At 42.7% G+C, this 20,275-nt stretch overlaps 1 protein-coding gene across 6 annotated transcripts in view; it reads right to left on the reverse strand.

Moving 5' to 3' along the window:
• Positions 1-20,275, reverse strand: part of LOC112232964 (otoferlin-like) — a 142,387-nt gene that overhangs the window by 110,701 nt on the left and 11,411 nt on the right. For all 6 annotated transcript variants that reach the window (XM_042321875.1, XM_042321877.1, XM_042321876.1 and 3 more), the window contains exon 2: positions 17,651-17,709. In XM_042321875.1, the coding sequence (XP_042177809.1) occupies positions 17,651-17,709 (59 nt within the window). The remainder of the gene's footprint in view (positions 1-17,650; positions 17,710-20,275) is intronic.

The following is a 20,275-nucleotide window of genomic DNA, read 5'->3' on the forward strand; positions in this document are numbered from 1 at the left end:
CTCCAGGACACCTACACCACCCGATGTCACAGGAAGGCCTTAAAGATCATCAAGGATAACAACCACCCGAGCCACTGCCTGTTCACCCCGCTATATCATCCAGAAGGCGAGGTCAGTACAGGTGCATCAAAGCAGGGACCGAAAGACTGAAAATCAGCTTCTATCTCAAGGCCATCAGACTGTTAAACAGCCACCACTAACATTGAGTGGCTGCTGCCAACACACTGACTCAACTCCAGCCACTTTAATAATGGGAATTAATGGGAATTGATGTAAAATATATCACTAGCCACTTTAAACAATGCTACTTAATATAATGTTTACATACCCTACATTAGTCATCTCATATGTATACGTATATACTGTACTCTATATCATCTACTGCATCTTTATGTAGTACATGTATCACTAGCCACTTTAAACTATGCCACTTTGTTTACATACCCTACATTACTCATCTCATATGTATATACTGTACTCGATACCATCTACTGCATCTTGCCTATGCCGCTCTGTACCATCACTCATTCATATATCTTTATGTACATTTTCTTTATCCCTTTACACTTGTGTGTATAAGGTAGTAGTTTTGGAATTGTTAGTTAGATTACTCGTTGGTTATTACTGCATTGTCGGAACTAGAAGCACAAGCATTTCGCTACACTCGCATTAACATCTGCTAACCATGTGTATGTGACAAATACATTTGATTTGATTTAAGCATTGGCTGGAGTGGTGTAAATCTCGCCACCGTTGGACTCTGGAGCATTGGACTCTGGAGCTGTGGAAACGCGTTCTCTGGAGTGATGAATCAGGCTTCACCATCTGGCAGTCCGACAGATGAATTTGGGTTTGGTGGATGCCAGGAGAACGCTACCTGCCCCAATGCATAGTGCAAACTGTAAAGTTTGGTGGAGGAGGAATAATGGTGTGGGGCTGTTTTTCATGGTTCAGGCTAGGCCCCTTAGTTCCAGGGAAGGGAAATCTTAAAACTACATCATACAATGACATTCTAGACATTTCTGTACTTCCAACTTCTTGGCAACAGTTTGGGGAAGGCCCTTTCCTGTTTCAGCATGACAATGCCCCAATGCACAAAGTGAGGTCCATACAGAAATGGTTTGTCGTGAATGCTGTGGAAGAATTTGACTGGCCTGCACAGACCTTATGGATGTGGAAAGTGGAAAGCCTTCCCAAAAGAGGGGGGACCAACTCCATATTAATGCCCATTATTTTGGAATGTGACGAGCAGGTCTCCACATACTTTTGGTCATGTGGTGTATCTTAAAAGCTTTTACATATAAAGTGCCTTCAGAAATTATTCATACCCCTTGACATATTCCACATTTTGTTGTGTTATAGCCTGAATTCAAAATGGAATAAGTATATTTTTCTACACACAATACCCCATAATACCCCATAATGACAACATGAAAACATGTTTTTAGAAATGTTTAACATTTATTGAAATTTAAATACACAAATATATAATTTACATACTGTAAGTCTTCACACCCCTGCGTCAATCATTTGTAGAAGCACCTTTGGCAGCAATAACAGCTGTGAGTCTTTTTTCGTAAGCCTCTAAGAGCTTTGCACATCTGAATTGTACAATATTTGCACATTCTTCTTTTAATTGCTAGAAAGCCACAACTGTAACTAGGCCACTCAGGAACACTCAATGTTGTCTTGGTAAACAACACCAGTGTATATTTGGCCTTGTGTTTCGGTTATTGTCCTGCTGAAATGTGAATTCATCTCCCAGTGTCTGGTGGAAATCAGACTGAACCAGGTTTTCCTCTAGGATTTTGTCTGTGCTTAGCACCATTCTGTTTATTTTTTATCCTGAAAACCTCCCCAGTCCTTAATGATTACAAGCACACACATACCATGATGCAGCCACCACTATGATTGAAAATATGGAGAGTGGTACTCAGTAATGTATTGTATTGTATTTGCCCCAAACATAACACTTTCTATTAAGGACAAAAAGTTAATGGTTTGCTACATTTTTTGCAGTATTAGTTAATTGTCATGTTTTAAACGGGATGCATGTTTTGGAATATTTTTATTCTGTACAGGCTTCCTTCTTTTCACTCTGTCAATTAGGTTAGTATTGTGGAGTAACTACAGTGTTGTTTGATCCATCTGCAGTTTCCTCCTATCACAGCCATTGAACTCAAACTTTTTTAAAGTCACTTTTGGCCTCATGGTGAAATCCCTGAGTGGTTTTCTTCCTCTCCGGCAACTCAGTTAAGAAGGACCCCTGTATCTTTGTAGTGACTGGGTGTATTGATACATCATCTCAAGTGTAATTAATAACTTCACCATGCTCAAAGGGATAATCAATGTCTGTCTTTTTTTCTTCTTAACCATCTACCAATAGGTGCCTTTCTTTGCTAGGCAATGGAAAATCTCCCTTTGTTGTTGAATCTGTGTTTGAAATTCACTGCACGACTGAGGGACATCAGTCGTGCAGTGTATGTGTGGGGTACAGAGATAAGGTAGTCATTAAAAAATATTTTTAAACACTATTATTGCAAACAGAGTTAGTCCATGCAACTTATTATGTGATTATATGTTAAGCAAATTTAGGCTTGCCATAACAACGGGGTTGAATACTTACTGACTCAAAAAAATGTAGCTTCTCACTCTTAATTCATTTGTGAAAATGTACTTGCTTGACCATGCTGTGGGTCATGCAATATGCAATATTTGCTTGGTGGTCTTCACCGGACTGATGTTGCTCTCTGGTTTTGTGATGAAACAAACATATGTGTAGAATTTATTCCGCCACTGTGTGACTTTTGTCTTTTTGTTGTCTCTGCCTTATTGTATATCACTGTGGCATATAAACGAATGGGTTATAGAGCAAATAATGCAATTATCACAACATATAGTAGGTTGCTATATGGCTTTTTTAATGGCATGGCTTGGGTTCCCCACTGATTTTACCCACTGGGGTCCTGACCGGGGTTTGTATTGGGTTCTGTGGAGGGAACATCATCTTGGATTCAATAAAATGACTTACTTGCAGATACCCAAATAATTGTCTGTATGGTATAGCAATTTTGGGGGGGATTTGCTGAAACTATTGCAATGTGTCACCATCAAACATATATGATATCGACCTTATACCTTTCTGGTACCGGAGGTGGAAAATGCTATCAGACATGCTAGTGGGAAGACCTTGTTAGTAGCCCTTTCCTACAGTCAATGACCAAAAACGCTCTCTTAGGCCTTATGGGTGGAACGTGATGGGTGAACAGGTGATCAAAGCAATCTTTAAGCGTGGAATCAGAATGGTCGGACCAGCGTTGAACAGACCTGAACACGGGCATTTCCTGTTTAAGTTTCTGTCTATAGGCTGGGAGCAACAAAATGGAGATGTGATCAGATTTGCCGAAAGGAGGATGAGGGAGGGCTTTGTGTGCGTTGCCGAAGTTAGAGTAGCAATGATCCAGAATTTTGCCAGCCCAATTTCCTGGGGTAACAGTGTAAGAAAGAATACATTAAAAAATACTGCATAATTTCCTAAGAACGCGAAGCGAGGCGACCATCTGTCGGCGCCATCACGAAAGGAGTAGGCATGCACAGTAGAAAAGAGGACGAAACATTCCCCTCAGAAATGACACTGTCTGTCAGTGTGTGCGCGCGTTTGTTAAACAAAACTGAAATAAAAACAGCAATGAATAATCATGCAATGAGGAACTTCGTAGTCACAAGTACCTGAAACCACTGCCTTCAGTAACACTGTGTGGGGGAAAAAAAAGAATCTAAGGTGCAGGAATTTCTTGCCTTCAGCATTATCTAGGAATACATTTCTTCTTCCATTTCTTCAATGTGCTGAGATTTTGGAGAATATCTCTCTAGGGCAGCCCTCCAACCGTAGAGAACAGTGTGCAACCAGCCAGGAATATTTTGGAAGTGAAAAACAATCCAGTCTCTATGTAGACTACAGATGCCTGTATGAAACATCTCACAGTTGCATAGCCCTATGACAAACCAGCATATTTCCTGGAGCTTGGTTATTCTGGTTTGGTTCTCTCCATGAACTGGACGCAGGGGCGCTGAGTTAACGAGAACACTCACTAAATTAAACCCCGTCATAACAAACAGTCACATGAGTGCCCTCGTTTCCTGCAACTCAACCACAGGCCGGGGTAATCAGGGAAGTGATGCGGGGACTTTCAGGAAATTACCTCACAGTGGCCAGCAACTAGCCACTGGGGTCAACCACAGCGGGAGAGGGCAGGAATCAAGACAAGGCTTTCAGTGAGAGGTAAGATGGGACTTTAAGTGTAACCACAGTAGGCCTGGCTGACAGGTACAATATGCTATGTAATGAAGAGAATATGTAATATGTAAGCAAATGAAAAAGTCATGAAAAAATCAATACATTTTTAACATGTTGCTTGGAGTGCCTCTCATGAAAAAGTCAGTCTATATGCCCTATGTATTATCTCTATGAAGGTTCTTCTGCCTGAATTGGGCAGAAAGTTTAGAAACAGAGAGAGTTATGTGAATTCATTTTTAGATCTGCATCCTCAGACATATCTGTTTTTAAAGCACAAATCACTTCCCAACACTCCAACTGCTGTTAACTAGAGGCCCAAATACACACCAGTATTCTAGCTGGAAGAGATGGCTGCATGGTGGTATATATACAGTATATACAGTGGGGCAAAAAAGTATTTAGTCAGCCACTAATTGTGCAAGTTCTCCCACTTAAAAAGATGAGAGAGGCCTGTAATTTTGCAAATAAATAAATTAAAAATCCTACAATGTGATTTTCTGGATTTGTTTTCTCATTTTGTCTGTCATAGTTGAAGTGTACCTATGATGAAAATTGCAGGCCTCTCTCATATTTTTAAGTGGGAGAACTTCCACAATTGGTGGCTGACTAAATACTTTTTTTGCCCCACTGTATATTAATATTCCGGACTCTGACATTGCTCGTTCTGATATTTTTTGACATTAGTTTTACTTTTTGTTTGTTGTATTGTTAGATATTGCTGCACTTTTGGAGCAAATCTGTGTACAAGATCAATAAACTTTGATTTGATTATTTTGATTTGAGTGGGAGGCCCCAATTTAATGCAGCTAAAAGCTAACCCTCAAACCCAGCTGCGTTGAATTATGAATACAGATTCAGCATCCAGTAGAATATCAAAGGCATGTTCCAGGCCATGCATGAAGAAACAGGCCTCCTATCTTTATGCTAATGGTGCGGTGCTCTGCTAGAGATCCTGGGCTGGGTTATACAGTGAGTTTTATAAAGAAGATGATGATGAGGACGATGATTAGGATGATGAAAATTAAACTGCTATCACATCCAAAGCTTTTTGGGTCAACTTTTAAGATAAAACACCCACATACTCACACTGTTGAGGCTTTGCTCTATGCCCTAGGCTGCCTGGGGCCAGACTGGACAATCTATTGATGTTGAGTTGACATAATGACCTCTTCATCGTTTAATGGTTTGGATACATAAAGACAGGGCAGGGAGAGTAGGATAAGGCTCTGTCTGATTAGATAATTTCTCCTACAGTGAGGGCTTAAGGAAAGCTCAGAAAAGTAGTATGTGTGTGTGTGTGTGTGTGTGTGTGTGTGTGTGTCATCTGTCTCTGGGGAAGTAGATAGAGTGTACCATTGCCAAAATCCCCAAGTATCCCTTGTGTTGTCTTAAGGGTCAAAAATGACAGCAGCGAAAACCCCCTAAATAATCTTTTTTCAACTTTAAATTTGATTGCTTTTCCTAGAGTGGCCCCAACAATAAAAAAGAGTGAAACATCGCCTTTGTTTATATTTCCATGAAAGCTGTACACCACCAGGGTACAAAGATTGTCTTCGGGTCATTTTTGACCCGGCAGTTATAAAATAATTTACACACCACAAAAACTACAAAGACACACACACACACACAATGAGAAATTGAGAATATGTGTGCTACTGATTGAACTCAGACAAAACTAAAACTTTCTTGTGCATGTGCAGCGTCTCCCCTCCATGACCCCAAACATGACAGAAAAAGTTCACAGAAAAAATATACAACATTTCAGACAAAATAAACATTTCTTGAAAGCATTATTTACTAATGGGGAAAGCAGTCAGAGGCTATAAAGGTGCTGCAGATGACAGTCTCCCCAGTTCTCTCTTAGCTGAAGCCATGAGTGCACGTAAAGTCCATGGAGAAAAAGAGCACCTCCTCCCAGCTGCCCACTGTACTGAGGCTAGGAAACACTGTACCACCGATAAATCTACGATAATCGATAATTTCAGTAAGCATTTTTTCTACGGCTGGCGATGTTTTCCACCTCGGGGATGCAGAAACTTGCCCAAGCCCCCCCCGCTTCTCCTTCACCAAATCCAGACAGCTGATGTTCTGAAAGAGCTGCAAAATCTGGATCCCAAAAATCAGCTGGGCTAGACAATCTGGACACTCTCTTTCTAAAATTATCCGCTGAAATTGCTAGCCTGTTCAACCTCTCTTTCGTATCGTTTGAGATCCCCAAAGATTGGAAAGCTGTCACGGTCATCCCCTCTTCAAATGGGGAGACACTCTAGACCCAAACTATTATATACCTATATCCATCCTGCCCTGCCTTTCTAAAATCTTCGAAAGCCAAGTCAACAAACAGAACACCGACCATTTCGAAACCCACTATGTAATCTGGTTTCTGAGCTGGTCATGGGGGAACCTTAGCCACGCTCAAGGTCCTAAACGGCATCAATAAACCGCCATCGATAAAAGACAGTACTGTGCAGCCGTCTACATCGACCTGGCCAAAGCTTTCCACTCTGTCAATCATCCTATTCTTATCGGCAGACTCAATAGTCTTTGTTTCTCAAATGACTGCCTCGCCTGGTTCACCAACTACTTCTCTGACAGAGTTCAGTGTGTCAAATTGAAGGGCCTGTTGTCCGGACCTCTGGCAGTCTCTATGGGGGTGCCACAGTGTTCAATTCTCAGGCCGACTCGTTTCTCTGTATACATCAATGTCGCCCTTGCTGCTGGTGATTCTCTGATCCACCTCTACGCAGACGACACCATTCTGTATACATCTGGCCGTTCTTTGGACACTGCATTAAAACCTTTTTGGGATAGGGGGCAGCATTTTCACTTTTGGATGAATAGCATGCCCAGAGTGAACTGCCTCCTACTCTGTCCCAGATGCTAATATATGCATATTATTATTAGTATTGGATAGAAAACACTCTGAAGTTTCCAAAACTGTTTGAATGATGTCTGTGAGTATAACAAAACTCATATGGCAGGCGAAAACCTGAGAGAAATACAACCAGGAAGTGGGACATCTGAGGTTTGTAGTTTTTCAAAACTTTGCCTACCGAGTACACATTGAGATATAGATGAGGTTGCACTTCCTACGGCTTCCACTAGATGTCAACTGTCTTTTGAAAGTTGAATGAGGATTCTACTATAAAGAAGGGGCTCATGAGACCTGTTTGAGTCAGTGGCCTGGCATAGTGCCTCGGTCTCATGACACGCGCTACCGACAGAGTTACCTCTCGTTCCAGTGCATTTTCTGAAGACAAAGGAATTCTCCGGCTGGAACATTATTGATGTTTTATATTAAAAACATCCTAACGATTGATTCCATACATGGTTTGACATGTTTATAAAGGACTGTAACAGAACTTTTCGAGTTTTTGTCTGGATGAAATGCTCACGCCTCATGAAGATGTTGCAATTTGGACATAAATGATGGAACTTTATGGAACAAATCAGTCATTTATTGTCGAACTGGGATTCCTGTGAGTGCCTTCTGATGAAGATCATCAAAGTGAATATTTATGGTGTTGATTCTAACTTTGTTGATTCCAAAATGGCGGCTATTCCTCTGGCTGTTTTGGGTTCTGAGCGCCGTTCTCAGATTATGCTTTTTCCGTAAAGTTTTTTTGAAATCTGACACAGCGGTTGCATTAAGGAGAAGTCTGTCTTTTATTCTGTGACTAACACTAGTATATTTTATCAATATTTATTATTTAGTATTTCTGCTAAAATCACAGAATGTTTTGGAATCAAAACATTACTGCACGTAAGGCGCCAATGTAAACTGAGATTTTTGGATATAAATATGCACATTATCGAACAAAACATACATCTATTGTGTAACATGATGTCCTATGAGTGTCATCTGATGAAGATCATCAAAGGTTAGTGATTCATTTTATCTACATTTCTGCTTTTTGTGACTCCTATCTTTGGCTGGAAAAATGGCTATGTTTTTTTTCGGCTTGGCGGTGATCTAACATAATCATATGTTGTGCTTTAGCTGCAAAGCATTTTTGAAATCGGACACGATAGGTAGATTAACAAGATGTTTATCTTTCATTTGCTGTATTGGACTTGTTAATGTGTGAAAGTTACATATTTCGGAAAAATATTTTTGAATTTCGTGCGCTGCCTTTTCTGCGGAATGTTGTCGAGGTGTTCCGCTAGCGGAACCCCATGCGCTAGAAAGGGTAACAAACCTCCAAACGAGCTTCAATGCCATACAACACTCTTTCCGTGGCCTCCAACTGCTTTTAAATGCTAGTAAAACTAAATGCATGCTATTCAACCAATTGCTGGGCGCACCCGCACGCCTGACTAGCATCACTACTCTGGATGGCTCCGACTTGGATGGATCCGAAAATGTGGACAACTACAAATACCTAGGTGTCTGGTTAGACTGTAAACTCTCCTTCCAGACACACATTAAGCATCTCCAATCCAAAATAACATCTAGAATCGGCTTCCTATTTCGCAACAAAGCCTCCTTCACTCGTTCTGCCAAATATACCCTCTTAAAAATGACTATCCTACCGATCCTTGACTTCAGCGATGGCACTTACAAAATAGCCTCCAAAACTCTACTCAGCAAATTGGATGTAGTCTATCACAGTGCCATCCGTTTTGTCACCAAAGCCCCATATACTACCCACAACTGCAACCTGCATGCTCTCGTTGGCTGATCCTCGCTACATATTTGTCGCCAAACCCACTGGCTCCAGGTCATCTATAAGTCTTTGCTAGGTAAGCCCCACCTTATCTCACTTATCTCACTTAGCTCACTTGTCACCATAGCAACACCTAGCACGTGCTCCAGAAGGAATTTTTCACTTGTCATCCCCAAAGCCAACACTTCCTTTGGCCGCCTTTCCTTCCAGTTCTCTGCTGCCAATGATTGGAACGAATTGCAAACATCACTGAAGCTGGAGACTTATATCTCTCTCACTAACTTTAAGCATCAGCTGTCAGAGCAGCTCACCGATCACTACACCTGTACACAGGCCATCTGTAAATAGCCCACCCAACTATCTCATCCCCATATTGTTACTTTTTTTTGCTCTTTTGCACCCCAGTATCTCTACTTAATGGTAAATTGTAATTATTTCGCCTATATGGCCTATTTATTGCCTTACCTCCCTAATCTTACTACATTTGCACACTGTCATTCCCTGACCTTAGAGAGCCTTTTTATTTCTCTATTTGGTTAGGTCAGGGTGTGATTTGGGTGGGCATTCTAGTTTTTCTATTTCTTTGTTGGCCGGGTATGGTTCCCAATCAGAGGCAGCTGTCTATAGTTGTCTCTGATTGGGGATCATACTTAAGCAGCCTTTTTTTCCACCTTTAGTTTGTGGGATCTTGACTATGTTTGTGTGTAGTTGCTTTCTGCACTGCATGTAGCTTTACGTTCGTTTTTGTATTTTGTTGGTTTTTCAGTGTGATTTAAAATAAAGGAAAAATGTACGCCTACCACGCTGTACCTTGGTCCAATCCACCTTTCAACGAACGTGACACACTGTACATATACATTTCTACTGTGTTATAGACTGTACGTTGGTTTATCCCATGTGTAACTCTGTGTTGTTGTTTTTGTCGCACTGCTTTGCTTTATCTTGGCCAGGTTGCAGTTACCTGGTTAAATAAAGGTGAAATAAAATAAAAAAGACCTGCAAGATATGTGAGAGACAAACTGGCAGCCATAAGAGAGGACTGGGAGTAGTGGGTGGAGCGTCTGCCATACCTCTACAACCCTGGGCCTGAAGTAACAGTGGATGAGCAACTGATTCCATTCAGAGATACATTTTTACTTTCATATCTGTAATATAAGTGATTTTCACTGTTTATTATGTATTGCTGTAATATCATTGATTTATGTGATTGTTTTCTGTGACACTGATACTAATTATTGATACTAATCTCTTTTGTCAAAGGGTTGCTGTTCTTTCCGGCAGTATTGTCACACCCTGATCTGTTTTACCTTTCCTTGTGTTTGTCTCCACCCCCTCCAGGTGTCGCCCATTCTCCCCATTATCCCCTGAGTACTTATACCAGTGTTCTTTGTTTGTCTGTTTCCAGTTTGACTTGTTTGTCAAGTAAACAAGCCGTTTGTTTCTCAGCTCCTGCTTTTCCCCATCTCTCTTTTCTCGCAGTCCTAGTTTTGACCATTGCCTGTCCTGACTCTGAGCCCGCCTGCCTTCCACTCTGCCTGCCCCTGAGCCTGCCTGCCGTCCGGTGCCTTTCCCCCCTACTCTGGATAACTGACCCCTGCCTGCCTTGACCTGTCCTTTCCCAGCCCCTGTTGTTGTAATAAACATTGTTACTTCAACACAGTCTGCACTTGGGTCTTGAAATGAAATGTGATAAGTATATGCCCAGCAAGCCAGCAAAGTATTGCATCAAGATATGGGTGGCCTGTGATGCACAATCCAGCTACGCTTGGAAGATCAAATCAAATCAAATCAAATTTTATTTGTCACATACACATGGTTAGCAGATGTTAATGCGAGTGTAGCGAAATGCTTGTGCTTTTAGTTCCGACAATGCAGTAATAACAAACAAGTAATCTAACTAACAATTCCCCCCCAAAAAACTACTGTCTTATACACAGTGTAAGGGGATAAAGAATATGTACATAAGGATATATGAATGAGTGATGGTACAGAGCAGCATAGGCAAGATACAGTAGATGATATCGAGTACAGTATATAAATCAAATTTGATTTGATTTGAGATGAGTATGTAAACAAAGTGGCATAGTTAAAGTGGCTAGTGATACATGTATTACATAAGGATGCAGTCGATGATATAGAGTACAGTATCTACGTGTGCATATGAGATGAATAATGTAGGGTAAGTAACATTATATAAGGTAGCATTGTTTAAAGTGGCTAGTGATATATTTACATCATTTCCCATCAATTCCCATGATTAAAGTGGCTGGAGTAGAGTCAGTGTCATTGACAGTGTGTTGGCAGTAGCCACTCAATGTTAGTGGTGGCTGTTTAACAGTCTGATGGCCTTGAGATAGAAGCTGTTTTTCAGTCTCTCGGTCCCAGCTTTGATGCACCTGTACTGACCTCGCCTTCTGGATGACAGCGGGGTGAACAGGCAGTGGCTCGGGTGGTTGATGTCCTTGATGATCTTTATGGCCTTCCTGTAGCATCGGGTGGTGTAGGTGTCCTGGAGGGCAGGTAGTTTGCCCCCGGTGATGCGTTGTGCAGACCTCACTACCCTCTGGAGAGCCTTACGGTTGAGGGCGGTGCAGTTGCCATACCAGGCGGTGATACAGCCCGCCAGGATGCTCTCGATTGTGCATCTGTAGAAGTTTGTGAGTGCTTTTGGTGACAAGCCGAATTTCTTCAGCCTCCTGAGGTTGAAGAGGCGCTGCTGCGCCTTCCTCACGATGCTGTCTGTGTGAGTGGACCAATTCAGTTTGTCTGTGATGTGTATGCCGAGGAACTTAAAACTTGCTACCCTCTCCACTACTGTTCCATCTATGTTTGGGGGGGTGTTCCCTCTGCTGTTTCCTGAAGTCCACAATCATCTCCTTAGTTTTGTTGACGTTGAATGTGAGGTTATTTTCCTGACACCACACTCCGAGGGCCCTCACCTCCTCCCTGTAGGCCGTCTCGTCGTTGTTGGTAATCAAGCCTACCACTGTTGTGTCGTCCGCAAACTTGATGATTGAGTTGGAGGCGTGCGTGGCCACGCAGTCGTGGGTGAACAGGGAGTACAGGAGAGGGCTCAGAACGCACCCTTGTGGGGCCCCAGTGTTGAGGATCAGCGGGGAGGAGATGTTGTTGCCTACCCTCACCACCTGGGGGCGGCCCGTCAGGAAGTCCAGTACCCAGTTGCACAGGGCGGGGTCGAGACCCAGGGTCTCGAGCTTGATGACGAGCTTGGAGGGTACTATGGTGTTGAATGCCGAGCTGTAGTCGATGAACAGCATTCTCACATAGGTATTCCTCTTGTCCAGATGGGTTAGGGCAGTGTGCAGTGTGGTTGAGATTGCATCGTCTGTGGACCTATTTGGGCGGTAAGCAAATTGGAGTGGGTCAAGGGTGTCAGGTAGGGTGGAGGTGATATGGTCCTTGACTAGTCTCTCAAAGCACTTCATGATGACGGATGTGAGTGCTACGGGGCGGTAGTCGTTTAGCTCAGTTACCTTAGCTTTCTTGGGAACAGGAACAATGGTGGCCCTCTTGAAGCATGTGGGAACAGCAGACTGGTATAGGGATTGGTTGAATATGTCCGTAAACACACCGGCCAGCTGGTCTGCGCATGCTCTGAGGGCGCAGCTGGGGATGCCGTCTGGGCCTGCAGCCTTGCGAGGGTTAACACGTTTAAATGTCTTACTCACTTCGGCTGCAGTGAAGGAGAGACCGCATGTTTTCGTTGCAGGCCGTGTCAGTGGCACTGTATTGTCCTCAAAGCGGGCAAAAAAGTTATTTAGTCTGCCTGGGAGCAAGACATCCTGGTCCGTGACTGGGCTGGGTTTCTTCCTGTAGTCCGTGATTGACTGTAGACCCTGCCACATGCCTCTTGTGTCTGAGCCGTTGAATTGAGATTCTACTTTGTCTCTGTACTGGCGCTTAGCTTGTTTGATAGCCTTGCGGAGGGAATAGCTGCACTGTTTGTATTCAGTCATGTTACCAGACACCTTGCCCTGATTAAAAGCAGTGGTTCGCGCCTTCAGTTCCACACGAATGCTGCCATCAATCCACGGTTTCTGGTTAGGGAATGTTTTAATCGTTGCTATGGGAACGACATCTTCAACGCACGTTCTAATGAACTCGCACACCGAATCAGCGTATTCGTCAATGTTGTTGTCTGACGCAATACGAAACATCTCCCAGTCCACGTGATGGAAGCAGTCTTGGAGTGTGGAGTCAGCTTGGTCGGACCAGCGTTGGACAGACCTCAGCGTGGGAGCTTCTTGTTTAGGTTTCTGTCTGTAGGCAGGGATCAACAAAATGGAGTCGTGGTCAGCTTTTCCGAAAGGGGGGCGGGGCAGGGCCTTATATGCGTCGCGGAAGTTAGAGTAACAATGATCCAGGGTCTTTCCACCCCTGGTTGCGCAATCGATATGCTGATCAAATTTAGGGAGTCTTGTTTTCAGATTAGCCTTGTTAAAATCCCCAGCTACAATGAATGCAGCCTCCGGATAAATCGTTTCCAGTTTGCAGAGAGTTAAATAAAGTTCGTTCAGAGCCATCGAAGTGTCTGCTTGGGGGATATATACGGCTGTGATTATAATCGAAGAGAATTCTCTTGGTAGATAATGCGGTCTACATTTGATTGTGAGGAATTCTAAATCAGGTGAACAGAAGGATTTGAGTTCCTGTATGTTTCTTTCATCACACCATGTCACGTTGGCCATAAGGCATACGCCCCCGCCCCTCTTCTTACCAGAAAGATGTTCATTTCTGTCGGCGCGATGCGTGGAGAAACCCGCTGGCTGCACCACTTCGGATTGCGTCTCTCCAGTTAGCCATGTTTCCGTGAAGCAGAGAACGTTACAGTCTCTGATGTCCCTCTGGAATGCTACCCTTGCTCGGATTTCATCAACCTTGTTGTCAAGAGACTGGACATTGGCAAGAAGAATGCTAGGGAGTGGTGCACGATGTGCCCGTCTCCGGAGTCTGACCAGAAGACCGCTTCGTTTCCCTCTTTTTCTGAGTCGTTTTTTGGGTCGCTGCATGGGAACCATTCCGTGGCACTGGTTGTAAGGCAGAACACAGGATCTGCATCGCAAAAAACATATTCTTGGTCGTACTGATGGTGAGTTGACGCTGATCTTATATTCAGTAGTTCTTCTCGGCTGTATGTAATGAAACCTAAGATGACCTGGGGTACTAGTGTAAGAAATAACACGTAAAAAAACAAAAAACTGCATAGTTTCCTAGGAACGCGAAGCGAGGCGGCCATCTCTGTCGGCGCCGGAAGTGAGTCTAAAATGCAAGTCTAAACAGGGAAGCTGACCGAGTGGAGGCCCGGAGAAGAACCAGGGGATGCGGGTTGTGCTTGATGTGACAGATGGACTGAGGGGGTACATTGTCACGTGTGACAATTTCTGAACTCATCCAGCAGCTCCTGAAGAGGAAGAACTAGCCTGAGCTCACCCCTGCACTCCTCACAATAAGGGGGAGAGAAGCCTTCTCATCAAAGTTTTCCTTCACTCCCACCACCACTCTAGTTTATTACCTCACAAAGAGGAACAAGAATGTGGTCCTCCTGAGCACACTGCACAGAATGGCTGAGATCAGTGATCGTGAGGACAGGAAGCCAGCCATCATCCTGGACTACAACCACAACAAAGGAGGCGTGGACAACCTGGACAAGGTGATTGGAACTTATAGCTGCAGGAGGATGACTGCCCGCTGGCCCCTGGTCATCTTCCATAACATCATTGATGTGTCCTCATACAATGCCTTCGTGATATGGAACAAGATCAACCCTTCCTGGATCCCTGATAAGCGGAACAAGAGAAGGGTGTTCCTGGAGCAGACTTTTGGCCTGATCCACCTGAGGCTAAAGCTGGGGCAGGCAAGAGGAGGATAAAACAAATACTATATGCTTCACATGTGAGAAATACATCTACAAAGTCCATGCACAAACTCTTGCATACTGTCCTACATGTGCTAATTAGAGTTGATTGATTTATGTTATGTTTTATGTTTTTGTTTTGTATCTATTATCTTATTTTACACCTTGTGGGTGGGGGCAATGGTTAAAAAAATGGGAGAAGACTAGTATTCTGTAGTTGAATTCCTCATTGTACAGTATATAAGAATATGTCATTATGTTGCCAAAAAAGGTCAAGACTGTTATTGTTTCCCTTCAGTTAAATGCATTCAAAACTACTTCCTGCACATTTCTGCTACTTTCTTAGGCTATAAAGTGCTATCTCTGGCTAAAAAATGTGTGTTTACACCTATGCAGTACCTTTAGCAATAATAATAATAAACCTCTGCTTTAGTAAAGAAAACAATTATGACAGGTGTGTTGTAATAGAAATTAGTGGTGTCCACTGATTAAATGCAGTCCTTCTGCACTGTGAAGAGGGAAAACCCAGATATTCACAAAGTTTGTGATGAATAACAGGTTGTTTCTTCCTGCAAAATAGATTGGGGGTTTCAAATTCAATTAAGCTGCTTTATTTTAGGGGTTTAGGTGGGTCATGTTTGACCCTCAGGACAAGGGGAGGAAACAGAATGTTAAGACGACACAAGGGTTAAGTCCCATAAAACCGTTGATCCTGATTAGACTCAAACAATAGCGCTGGTTATGAGCAAAGGAAACAGCACTCAGTGCCTGAGCCAAGCTGCTCCCATCAAAGGGAACATGTTCTGCCCTTAAACAACAAGTAGTAACTCTCAAGCTCTCTTCTATGTGAGATTAAAACTCTAATGTAAACGCCATGGGAATGCATAGTCTTTTGTCTGGTACACTTTATCTCTCTCTTTCTATCTCTCTTTCCCTCTTTATATTTCTGCCTTTCCCTCTTTATATTTCTGTCTCCCCTCTCTCTGTATTTCATTCTCGACCCCTCTCACACTACACTCCACCATCTTTCAATTCCTCCTACCCTGCCTTCCCTCCTTCCCTCCATCCCATTCAAACTGGTAGCCTTCATGTCTAAAAGCATTACAAAGCTGATTTTCCAACCGGACAAGAGGAATCCTACTGAGAAACGTCCATGAATCCAAGAGCTACAGAGCAAAACAGAGGCAGCCTCCACCAAAGCTCCTGGATCCTGAGGCATTACAGGTCTGCAATGTATTATAATCATATTCAGAGTAGAGCAGGGATCTAATGCCTGCTAATGTCATTTGTTCATTTATATGGCCAATGTAAATGTAAATTTCTCGCTATCATATTCCAGATAAATCTCAGATCTCGCTCCCCCCCTCTCGCGCCCTCTCTTTTTCAGACTTTCAGTAGCCTGTAGTTTGTCTGGTGTAATCACACTATACACCAAGTATTTAATATCATACATGGCTGCCATCCTCTACCTCTCACGGCCATCTCAAACCCACATAGACCTCCACCAAATACCGAAGTTGCAAGTGGCCCATTAGAGTGGACAACAAAGGAGATTCCTTCCTCTTATCTTAAAGAGATTCTCCGGTACGTTTGTATACTTTTTAGCCAGTAGTTCTAAAGTAGCACTCACAAGCCAAAGGTTATGTGCACCACATCATTGCTCTCTCTCTCTTTGATGTGTCCACTGAGCCATTGGCCCCGCCCTGCAACCTCATTGGATAAAGCTGGTCAGGCCTCTTGCAAGCTGTCATTCAAATGCAAGGGGCTGAAGCTCATTGGCTTGAATCCTGTCTCAGCCTCCAGTATTTATGCTGCAGTAGTTAATGTGTTGGGGGGCTAGGGTCAGTCTGTTATATCTGGAGTATTTCTCCAGTCTTATCCTGTGTCCTGTGTCAATTTAAGTATCTCTCTCTCTCTCTCTCTCTCTCTCTCTCTCTCTCTCTCTCAGGACCTGAGCCCTAGGACCATGCCTCAGGACTTCCTGGCCTGATGACTCCTTGCTATGGCCATGCTGCTGCTCCAGTTTCAACTGTTCTGCCTGCGGCTATGGAACTCTGACCTGTTCACCAGACGTGCTACCTGTCCCAGACCTGCTGTTTTCAACTCTCTAGAGACAGCTGGAGCGGTAGAGAAACTCTGAATGATCGGCTATAAAAAGCCAACTGACATTTACTCCTGAGGTGCTGACCTGTTGCACCTTCGACAACCACTGTGAATATTATTATTTGACCCTGCTGGTCATCTATGAACATTTGAACATCTTGGCCATGTTCTGTTATAATCTCCACCCGGCACAGCCAGAAGAGGACTGGCCACCCCTCATAGCCTGGTTCCTCTCTAGGTTTCTTCCTAGGTTCGGGCCTTTCTAGGGAGTTTTCTTCCTAGCCACCGTGCTTCTACACCTGCATTGCTTGCTGTTTGGGGTTTTAGGCTGGGTTTCTGTACAGCACTTTGTGACATCAGCTGATGTAAGAAGGGTTTTATAAATAAATGTGATTGATTGATTGATATTTTTGTGTTAGAAAAGTCAATAGATAGGGGGAGATGGATACATTACATACATAGGCACTCAGACATGAAGGGTTAAGATGGGTATCGAACATATAACCTTTCTGTCTTTCTTTCTGTCTCCATCATTGGGCGGCAGGCAGCCTAGTGGAAGAAATCTTAGAGAGGAACCAGGCTATGAGGGGTGGCCAGTCCTCTTCTGGCTGTGCTGGGTGGAGATTAAATATAAACTCGAAAGAGAAAGGGCTTGATAGCTATTTGGAAGCTATAAGATGGAATGGGACTAATAGAAGAGTTACAAACCTCATCAAATCTGGCCTCATCCTCACAGTTTTCCAGCACATGCGTGTAGAGCGACAGACCTGAGGAGTGGAAGGACAGAGGTCAGGGGTTAGACAGGTTCAAAAGTCTCAAATGAAATTACAAAAATAAAAATGCATGTATGTCAATGAGTCTTCTATACAATATGCGTTGAATAACACATTGCAAAGCAAATATATACATCCACTGGACATTTCACACCATTGCTGTTTGGTGCCAAAACACTTGCAAATGTTGACGTTTCGCAAGCGTATTCCTACGGCTAGTTCCACTGTTATTATAAAAAGGCAACACGCAAGAAGAATTAGCAAAAATTCTATATTTCAAAGTTAAAATGTTTATTGTATCGCAGCCCTTACGAAAAATGATTGCAGTCAGAGTGCAGTATGACTGCATAAGTCAAATCAAATCACATTTTAATTTGTCACATGCACCGAATACAACTTTACCTCTCTACTTGGCTTGATTCGACGAGCCAGAAGAGAGAAAGACAGGCAGACGGATAAATGACTAAATCAGGACTCATAATGACACTGAATGTGACAGGCAAAAAAGTGAGAGGAACAGAGAGAGACTGAGAACTACATCTCTCGACGCATACATTATGTTTTTAAATAAAAGGAGAAGGAATGATTGTGGATTACAGGAAAAGGAGGGCCCCATTCTCATTGACAGGGCAGTAGTGGAGCAGGTTGAGAGCTTCAAGTTTCTTGGTGTCCACATCACCAACAAACTATCATGGTCCAAACACACCAAGACAGTTGTGAAAGACGGCACGACAACACCTTTTACCCCTCAGGAGACTGAAAAGATTTGGCATGTCTCCTCAGATCCTCAAAAAGTTCTACAGCTGCACCATCGAGAGCATCCTGACTGGTTGCCAAGTCTAGGTCCAAAAGGCTTCTAAACAGCTTCTACCCCCAAGCCGTAAGACTCCTGAACATCTAATCTTATGGTTACCCGGACTATTTGCACCCCCATTTGAGATTCTTCAAAGTAGCTACCCTTTGCCCTGAACCAGCATCATGAAGTAGTCACCTGGAATGCATTTCAATTACCAGGTGTGCTTTGTTAAAAGTTAATTTGTGGAATCTTTTCCTTCTAAATGTGTTTGTGTTGTGTTGTGCCAAGGTAGGGAACTCCTTAAAGACTGTTGGAAAAACATTCCTCATGAAGCTGGTTGAGAGAATGCCAAGAGTGTGCAAAGCTGTTATCAAGGCAAAGGGTGGCTAATTTGAAGAATCTGAAACATAAAATATATACTTTTTGGTTACTATAAGATTACATGTGTTCTTTCATAGTTGTGATGTCTTCTCTATTATTCTACAATGTAGAACATATAAAAAAGAAAGAAAACCCTGGAATTAGTAGGTCTGTCCAAACTTTTGACTGGTACTGTACATATTACCTTAATTACCTCAACTAACCTGTACCCCTGCACATTGACTCGGTACCAGTACCCCCTGTATATAGCCTCATTATTGTTATTTTTGCTCTTTTATTTTTTACTTTAGTTAAGTTAGTAAATATTTTTCTTAACACTTATTTTTCTTAAAACTGCATTGTTGGTCAAGGGCTTGCAAGTAAGCAGTTATTCTGCAATTACTACGTCCAAAATACCAGTCGACTGCAGTTACTGCACTTTTTACTGCAATCTTTTTCGTAAGGGAGACCCGTACTCACCACCGCAAATTGTTTGTGGACTGAAGAGCAGTAATTAGAATGTTCTATGTTGAGTGGTGTTTTCCTAAAACTGTATCTTTATTTGTTAAATGTTTGTGATATGACATTCTGAGGTGTTGAAATGTATTATGTATTGGCCATTGATATGATATTATTGATTGTGAAGGAAATCATTCGTGTTAATTAAGGAAATTTTGTCAGGTGTGTTACTAGCAATTTGTCAAAGATTTAGGCGCTCTGCCTTAGAAGCCTTTCACTTCTGTGAATTGGCTGTTGCATTTATGTTACTTGTTTGTTATTTTTGCCAGTCAAGTGTTCATGAATATCAATATCCATGATTCCAGCTCACCTTCTGCACCTGTAACTGAATACCACCATTTTGCACGTGAATTCCATCTGACTCCTCATGCTCCGTACCCCTGACAAGACCGTAGAGTCCACTATCTTACAAGATCCTAAATGTGTCAGACTAAGTGGAAAGGGCAAGACAGGGTAATGGGGCTATAATAACCTAATGACAAACATAAAACCACACTTGACACGAGGAGCCAAAGGAGAGAAAGACAGGCAGACAGATAAACGACTAACTTAGGACTCACGAAACAGAGGGGGGAAAAGAGAGAGAGAGAACTACATCTCTCTATGCAGACATTGTGTTTTTAAAGAAAAGGAGAAGCACGAGCACAGCAATACCCCCATTATAATTCAATTACCATTGTGTGAATTTGTAGCTAAACATCTTTTACATTTTCCGTCAGGTTGTTTAAGAAATTATGCACCAATATACGCTGAGTATACAAAACATTAATTAAGGACACCTGCTCGTTCCATGACATAGATAGACTGACCAGGTGAATCCAGGTGAAAGCTATGATCCCTTATTGATGTAACTTATTAAATCCACTTCAATCAAGGTAAATGAAG

The sequence above is a fragment of the Oncorhynchus tshawytscha genome, linkage group LG05, assembly GCF_018296145.1.
Source record: "Oncorhynchus tshawytscha isolate Ot180627B linkage group LG05, Otsh_v2.0, whole genome shotgun sequence".
Taxonomy (NCBI): domain Eukaryota; kingdom Metazoa; phylum Chordata; class Actinopteri; order Salmoniformes; family Salmonidae; genus Oncorhynchus; species Oncorhynchus tshawytscha.